At 43.5% G+C, this 8,922-nt stretch overlaps 1 protein-coding gene across 1 annotated transcript; it reads left to right on the top strand.

Moving 5' to 3' along the window:
• Positions 1–839: 839 nt before the first annotated feature.
• Positions 840–5,985, top strand: mansc4 (MANSC domain containing 4; the record flags this gene model as incomplete). The annotated part of the gene is made up of 5 exons (XM_080737217.1): positions 840–1,077; positions 2,364–2,498; positions 4,058–4,260; positions 4,868–5,131; positions 5,545–5,985. The coding sequence occupies 5 exons, from the start codon at positions 840–842 to the stop codon at positions 5,983–5,985; spliced, it is 1,281 nt and encodes a 426-aa protein (XP_080593343.1).
• Between the last annotated feature and the right edge of the window lie 2,937 nt (positions 5,986–8,922).

Genomic DNA, 8,922 nt, shown 5'->3' with positions numbered 1-8,922 from the left:
TTCTGGCAGCTATGGCAGCAATTAATGTCAATCCACTCTGGGTCTGCCACAAGCTACTGGAATTCTCTGTCTGGAACAGCAACAACAAAACCTAATGAGAGGGAGATAAATCAGGGACATTGTATAAAATTGTGTATCCAGATTTTCATCGACTTGTTTGACAGCACTGTGATCAATATGTTATTCATGTTAATGTGTTTATTCAGACATTTAACCACGTTGACGCTAGAGTTCAAGTGGTTAATATGAAAAAGGAGAGAAAAAAAAGATTCCATCAAACAAAGATTTGGAGGACCCCCTTTAGTAACTCTGAGGACCCCTATAGGGTCCCGGACCCCCTGTTAAAGACCCCTGAAGTAGGCCAATGCCTCACAAAGAAGGCTTGTATTCTACATTTACATCAGTCATCAGACCCGCACAATTTTATAGGGTCTGAGATTTAAAAAAAAATATAAGAAAAAAAGGGGGGGACAAAAATCTATTTGCAAAATGAGATTATACAATAATTATGGAAGTGGTTCCCCAATATAACGCCCAAAGCCTGAAAGTAGCTAGCAAAGGCCCCTGTAACCGTTGCCTGCTGTTGGAAAATAGAAGCGTCTACCATTACGCATGAGCAGCTCTCCATATTATGCACCTCCTCCTCCTCCTCTGTGCAGGACTGCAGGTAACACCTGCAGCTCGTCACACACAGACACACAGCAGCAGATCACTCTCTACCTTCATGTCATGTCATGTCATGTCATGCCTGCCCGCATCATCATGTCCAGCGCACCACTAAACTCGACACTATTATCATCATCATCACCACGCTCTGATGAACAGCACCATTACGCGCGATGAACGTCCATGCATGGGGTCTGCTGTCCATGGTGAGCGTGGTGTGCACGGTGTCCACCGCTGCTGCCGAGTCCAGGTGCTCGCCCACGTCCTACTACAAGAACTGCTGGATCCGCCGCTTCCCGGGGCTGTTCCTGGACATGGCGGAGTCCCAGAGGAGAGGAGCGCAGATCCTCAGGTACTACCAGGAGGAGACCGCGCTCAAGTGCAGCCGCACCTGCTGTCTCACCAGAAACTGTGAGTAGCCTAGCAGCGTTTGTTCAAGGTATTTGCTTTTAGTCAGGGGATATCTTTATAAAGTCCTGGAATAAATTCCTTACCAAAATATTTCTCTGTGCACCTTCACCAATGTGTTTGTATAAAGATGTCTAGTAAAACCATCGAGTTATAAGAGCAAAACATCTCAACATCTCAGTTTCCCTAGGAGAATCCATTACAGCTGATTAGGGTCCCATTAAATTAACTACACAGGACAAAACACACCAAAATAATTATGCTTTAAGTAGCATGTGAGAGGTCAAATAGGGTTTTTTCAAGATTCTAAATCCATTGCAAGCATTTGTTTTGCACGAAAAACATTCCTTGGGGTAAAGGCGGCTCCCACAAAACTGTGAAAAGTGATGACTCATCACTAAAAACATATTTTTGTGGGGTCGTTTTAATAATGTGTTCCACTTTAACTGTTTAAGACAATACTTTTTGTTTTAACCATAAAATATCACTTACACTACCTTATATTATTAGCCTACTACCTTACATTCATTGGGCACTGATTGTGATTAACACCGGGTATAGGCCAGTGGTTCTCAAATTGTGGTCTGGGGACCCCCAGGGGTCCTTGAGGGTCCCAAACTAAATGTGTTTAATATAGCATCAAAATCGGTTGCAACACTTTAACCGCGGTTTTACAATTAATAGCTGATCTACAAGCTCACTAAACATAACAACTTTTTGAAATAATTGTAAAACATTGTATTAAACACCATATTTTCAGATGGGTGGTCTGTGACTAAACACACCAATATGGGGGTCCGTGACATGACAAATGTGAGAACCAATGAGGTAGACTATTGGGATGGGACGATATGACAATTTCATATCACGATTATTGTGACAAAAGAAATCGCGATTTACCATATTATCGCGATAAGCAAAATCCATTATCCTGGGGTGGAACATTTGCCAAAAAAATAGCAGATCCACAAGCTCACAACATCGGCTATTCTTTGGCAAATACATTTGATAGAGAGTGAAAAAATGACTGTATACAGTACGTATATTATAATGAGCTTTTACCAATTATAGAGGGTTTAAGTGGTATTGGATATGCAGCTCGGCAAATAAAAGGTGAATTGATCCCAGACAGTGCATGACGGAGGACGATATCACGATAAATTAAATCTCCACGATACGATTATCGTGAGTGTTTTTTTATCAAGATATCCCTAGTAGACTATACGGTATAATATGGCATGGTAGCCTAATTGTTGATGAGCGCACCGATCTGTTCTCTTCCTTTGTAGTTTCCTGTAACCTGGCGATATTCCACTATGATACTATTCAAGAGAACGTGAACTGTTTTCACCTGCATTGTCCAACGCTGGAGAGCTGCATTCTGAGTCAACGAAGCAACGTCATTCTGTACAATATCACAAAGGGTGAGTCTGTCATTCCATATACAAGCTCACACACAGCGCCACACAGAGTGCCGCACAGCAAACTTGTAGATCTGCTATTTTTGAAAGATTGTGATTTATTTATTTTTATTTTTTATTTTTTTATATATTCTTTGAATATATCGTTTTTTTATTTTGTGACTCAAATATTTGCTTCTGGGGGTTCCCTGGAACAACATATGTTGAGACGGGGGTCTGAATACATTTTGGGGGTCCTTGACGTGAAAAAGTTTGAGAACCACTTATTTAGAAGAAGGATTTAGAAGACATTTATATAGAATAGGGTCAAATCGGGCACAACTTTTCAGGATCTTTCAAAAATAGCAAATCTACAAGCTCGCAGCGTGCCACGCTGTGAGCTTGTAGATCTATTTATTCATTTTTTTTTAAGCATAAAATAATGGTTAAAGTAATAATGCGTTCCCGGTCTTAATGGGTTAATGTAGCCTAATGTCGCCGTAGGGTGAAACCTCAGTCATTACTGTATGTCCAAAACTGTTACCAATGAAAAGTATTAAAAAGTGCTTCTTCTGACAAAACCTAGCTAAAGGTCTTTGCACACTGCTGCATTTTTCGGGCCGAATATCGGAGTGAATTTCGGAACACGTAAATAAAAAAACCTCACCTTATGTCAATCACGTTTGCACACTGCCGCCCGTTTCGTATTTATTTTCGGACCAGGGATGATTTTTTCCAATTTTCGCAACTGTTGCTACTGAATCCCTTGCTCTCTCTCTCTTTCCTCTCTCTCCTTGGCCTCCGGATTTCGGATTTCCAAAACGCAACGAAAACACGCAGTGCAGTGTGCAACCGGCTTAACTCCTGACTTTTCCATTTTAATAAATTATCTCCAAATAAATGGTCAAAAACCTCCTAATGACACATTCAAGTATCTGACAATGTACAGTAAAGTCGCCATACCAACTTTGATGAGGCAAAAACAAAAACACAAAAAGTTAAAGACTTTAACCCATTTAGGCCTAGGATTATTGACTGCTTTAACTATTGAAAAATAGCAGATATACAAGCTCACAGCGCTTGTAGATCTGCTATTTTTGAAAAATCGTGAAAATGTGTGTACATTTTTCAATATATATTTTTCAAAGCAGACTTTTGTAACTCAAATCTCTGCTTCTGGGGGTCCCTGGAACAACATATTTTGAGATGGGGGGTCTGTGGCCGAAAAAATGTGATTTTGGGGGTCCTTGACTTGAAAAGGTTTGAGAACAGCTGATTTAGAGGAAGGATTTAGAAGTCGGGTCAAAGATCGGGTCAAAGATATACAAAGACTTGCACACATTTTCTCGATTTTTCAAAAATAGCAGATCTACAAGCTCGCAGCGCGGAACTCGGTGCCGCGCTGTGAGCTTGTATATCTGCTATTTTTCTATAGTTAAAGCATAAACTAATGGTTAAAGTGGTTCAAATCTAACGCGACTCGGGCGCGTTCCAGGTATTTGAGAGTTAATAGAGATAAGAGTTTTCTGCCCGACAGCGACGATCATATGAGTCATACTTGGGTTTTGTTTTGTGCCACTCAGGTGTAGATCCTGACCTGCTGGTGTTTGGGAAGTACTTCATGTCCAACGTGCGCCTGTGGCCTCACCTGTCCGGCGGCCGGGTCAACGCCTCAGAGCCCCTGGACTCAGAGTCCCTGCCCTCAGAACCCCTGGCCTCAGACAAACGGCAGTTCAACCGGCCACCCTGGCCCCCTGCGCAGCCATCCACTTCATCAAGACCCACCGCAAGATCCTCCAAAACAACAAAAACACCACCACCACCACCACCACCACCACCCACTCCAACCTCCACCTCTTCCACACCGCAGAGCACTGCTGGTCAACACACCACCCTTTCAACAACAACCACATCTGCTTTGTCCCAAGGTTTTTGGAGTTTTTGACATTTTAGCTTTGAATTGATAGTTTCAGTTAGTTTTGCAAGCACAATACAGTTTCAGTGAGTTATCATATTTTTGTAACGCCTCAGTTTTATATTTAATTCAGTTAAAGTGGTACTATGCAACTTTTTTTTTTAAATGAATGTAACTTCGTCTAGTCTGTATGGTAGAGCATGTTAATACGATATAACCTATACAATTGGGGTGGTTGTATTTGGTCACCCTACTCTTCTATCAAGATATTTTAGATCGTGTCAAAGGTCATGTCTCACCTATAGACACAGGATCTGACACGAATTTTGACCTGATGGTCAAGATTCAATGTATCCCCTGAGCAAGCAGACAGGCTCTATTAGCTCAATGGTAAAACAATCAGGACTTATGCAGAAGAGGACAGTTACATAGTGCAGCTCATAAACAAATGTTTTGTAGTTATTTCATTGGTTTTTAGTTCACCATAATAACCATGCTTTCTGGGTCCTTCCCTCCATCAGCTCTTTTAGACCAGGTGGAGAGCGCTGCAGCCACCGCCACCCTCTCTAAGAGAGCACACACCTCCATCACTGACGGTACCACCACCACATCACCTCCACCCCCTGCCTCCACCCTTCATGCTCCCTACACCACCCACACCACCCCTACCTTCCACACATCTATGGAGGCTACTAGCACCACCACCTCCACCCAGCCCGCTCCCTCCACCACCCTCTCTCAGGTAGGCATGTCACAATTAGATCATCACAATAATGTTTTGAAATGTGGCTGCTTTCTTCCTTCACATGTGTGTTGATTGATTGATTGATTACTTAATATTAGTCAGAAATGTAAGGCTAAAAGGATGACACAAAGAAGTCCTGGGGACTTGATTCCATTATGGTCATACATATTCAATTCATCAACAACGCGTTACTAATTAAGGCTCCCCTCCATTTAGTGTAGCAGTCTTTCCAGTGAGCCAACATGCACAATAGTAGCAATCCTGAGTCTGTTTGACCAAAATGGAACACAAGGAAGCTGTGACCTATTACCTGCATGCTTAATCATCAACTCGTCTCTGTCGGGTGCAAAACTGCTTGTAGATCTGCTACTTTTGATGCTTTGCCATGATACCTGGGCCTACACTCCCAGGTAGCCACAGTGCCCAGCAGTCCTGCGCATCACGCCAGCGTGGCCCCCACCACCATGGGCCTGATGGCCAACGTGGAGAGCAGCCAGCACTACCCTCCCAACGACACCAAGGTATACCTGGGGGGGAGGAACCACTCCGCGGCGGCGGCAGAGGGAGGAGGTGGAGGAGGTGGTGGAGGAGGTGGAGGAGGCCAGGCCACCGAGGAGGACCAGGACAGCTACGGCGAGCTGGGCCCCGGCTGGCACCTGGCCGCCCACGGCCTGCTGATCGCGGCCGCCACCTGCGTGGCGGTGCTCCTGAGCTGCTGCTGCTCCGTGGTGGTGGCGGTCAGCTGGAGGGGACGCCGGAGGAGGAAGGGACGCTACCGGACCGCCTGGCGAGGACGCCGCGGCTCCATGAGACTGGTCAAGTACGTCCTGGTCCGGGAGAGCGCCACCTGAAGGGTCTGGCCTGCGCTGCTGGGGATGGGGGGGAGCGGGAGCCGGCGTTATGGTCGGAACAGAGGTTTCTTTGCTGTTCTGAAATGTGTTTGGGTGACCGACTGACCGTGTTTGCAAAAAACAAACAAACCGAGAGGCCGTTAATCGCTTACATCTGATTAAAAAAAATAGCAGAGAATAGCAGATTTACAAGCTCACAACGCAATGTGTGCCTTACATTGTGAGCTTGTAGACCTGCTAATCTGACAATTTCTTTGATATAGTTTTGACGTTTTATTTTCACCTGGCGTCTTCGTCAGATTGGGGAACAATTATTCTAGGACTTTAGTACACCTAGTGACTGCACCTTTCAACAGCACAGAACTTTATAAACGTATACGTAAGCGCTCAAAACAAGTATTATCTGAATTGTGGTGAAAGCCAGGGCAATTTGGAGGTTGAATGCTGAACACCGGGACATTATAAGTGTTTTAGAGACTTTTGTTGGGACTCAGGACACCCAGCTTGAAACTGGGACGTCTGGTCACCATCGTTTACCAGAATTAATCTTAAGAAGGAATACAGCAGGAGGAGACCTCTGAGATGCTGTCATATTAATTTTATTAATATTTAATTATTCTAGAATAGTAAACGTATATGTTTTGATTCTTTGTGAAGGTTTGTCAAATGCCAAATGCAGTGTGTGGCTACAAAACATTCCTTTATTTTAAGCCAATTCAGAGGAAGATGTAGTCCATGTGTGAACCTAAAATAGTCAATCTGGCTGAACAGTTTAGTTTGCGAGGGATACGGACAGAGAAATAGCCAATCTACAAGCTCACACAACGCGTTACAAGCTCGTCGATCTATTGTTGTCGTGAGACACCACCGTACGGATGGATCATAAATTAGGCATTACAGTTATACAGTTGGCGTATATAAACTATTATTGTGTGCCAAAAACATTAAGTCCAAGGTTTGCTACGAGGATTGCGGGTTGATACAGAACGGGGCGACATCCATCCAAGGTGCGATCATTTGCCTTCCGAAAAAATTATAAGTGTCCATTTGGCAGGCCTACATTTTGATGCACTCTAATACATTCTAAGTGATGTTGATGCCAAACCCCGGGCCCTTCCCCAGATGTCCTCCGCCCCACACTTAAGTGCACTGATGGGGGCTTCCAAGCAAGAAATGCTACGGTAACAAACACCCATGTTGTTCCAAGCGTTCTGCGGGAGGGGAGGTGGTGCGGTGGTGAAACTGATGTGCAGCGGTGGAAGAAGTACTCTGACTTTGTTTACTAAAAAGTATATCAGTATTCAACATTTTAGTTGAATTAAAGTACAAAATACTTGCGGGAAGTTGCGGTACCAAAGAAAAAGTACAAAATTTTTTTCTCCAAATCTGTCAAACCTTTTCTAAAATAGTCGATTTACAAGGTCACAACAAGTGGCATGGCAATGCTTTGTGAGCTTGCTATTTTTTTTTTATAGACAAATTATAAAATGGGGCTTAAATAGTAGTTTTGCAAAAATAATTTAAATCTAGATAAGTGACTACAAGTACCAACCCTTTTTGAAAGCAAATGTATCACCAAATCGTACTGTACAGTACTTTTAGTAAACATTAAGTCAAATCTGTTACTTTCCACCACTGCTGATGTGTTGGGTCTTGTTGTCTCTAGATGCATTATGCTCTCCTCTCCAGTCTCCCCCTCCACACACACACACACACACACACGCGCGCGCACGCACACACACACACACACACACACACACACACACACACACACACACACACACACACACACACACACACACACACACACACACACACACACACACACACACACACACACACACACACACACACACACACACACACACACACACACACACATCTCTGGATGGCATTGAGTTTCTGGTGACCTAGAACTAAGAGGAGCACGGACCGAAGCTGTTTAATGGGACTTGGGTGCTTTTTAGAACAGCCCTGCTGCTGAATGTGTCCTTTATGAGCGGGGGTGGTGGCGCTCCCCTCAGCCCATTATGAGACTGGAGAGGGACACAGGATGGGAGCACGGAGCGCACTGGAGCAGGAGATGAGCACAACTGGCTGGCCCCTGCCTGCCGTCAAATAAGAGCTCATGTTACAGCTAGGGGTGGGCGATCTGGAAAAATACAATATCAAGATATTTTTCTAAGCTGTATCACGATACACAATCTTATCACAATTCTTTTTTCGTGTTGATTCTCATGGATATTTTTCAAGTTACTTAACGGTACAACCACCTATAAGGTAACAAAAACTAGAAGAGAAAGATCCTTTTGGGAGGTCTAAATTGACCCTTACAAGTATGTAACTCTTGACGGAGACCTTGACCAACTACTGATTTAGACCAAAATGCAGGTTTAAATGAATTATTCAATGAATCTCTGTATTGACAATTCAACAGGATTTCTTTATAAGGCTCACTCATTGTATCGCGATATATACGATATCTCTGAAAGGGCATATCGTGGAGACATTGTATCGTCTCAACGATATTTATCACCATATCGCCCACCCTTAGTTACAGCAACGTGGAGGAGCACTTCACCCGTTTTGCAACACATCTTCGTCATGTAATTCAGTGGTCCTCGAGGGGGGTTCCAGGTGGTCCCCAGCTAAATGGAGAGTCGGTAACCAAGTGGACCCTTATAGATCTCCTGAGCTTTTAAAATAAAACCAAATGGTTTAATTTTACGCTCTCAGGAGTTAATTTATTGTTACACATCTGCATTATTTAATTTACAAGAAGTCTACAATTAGAGAATGTAGAAGAAATCTTATTTTGGTTTAGCTCTCCTACCACATCAGTTCAATACAGCATGGAATTGTGGACAAAATCGTATCCAACGCTAACAAATATTCCCCATTTTGGGTCTGAGATGGTGTCAAGTGCAGAATAAATAA

This window comes from Nannobrachium achirus, assembly GCF_963921795.1.
Source record: "Nannobrachium achirus genome assembly, chromosome: 11".
NCBI classification, from domain to species: domain Eukaryota; kingdom Metazoa; phylum Chordata; class Actinopteri; order Myctophiformes; family Myctophidae; genus Nannobrachium; species Nannobrachium achirus.
Note: the sequence above shows the minus strand (reverse complement) of the source record. Positions and strands in the feature narration are given on the sequence as shown.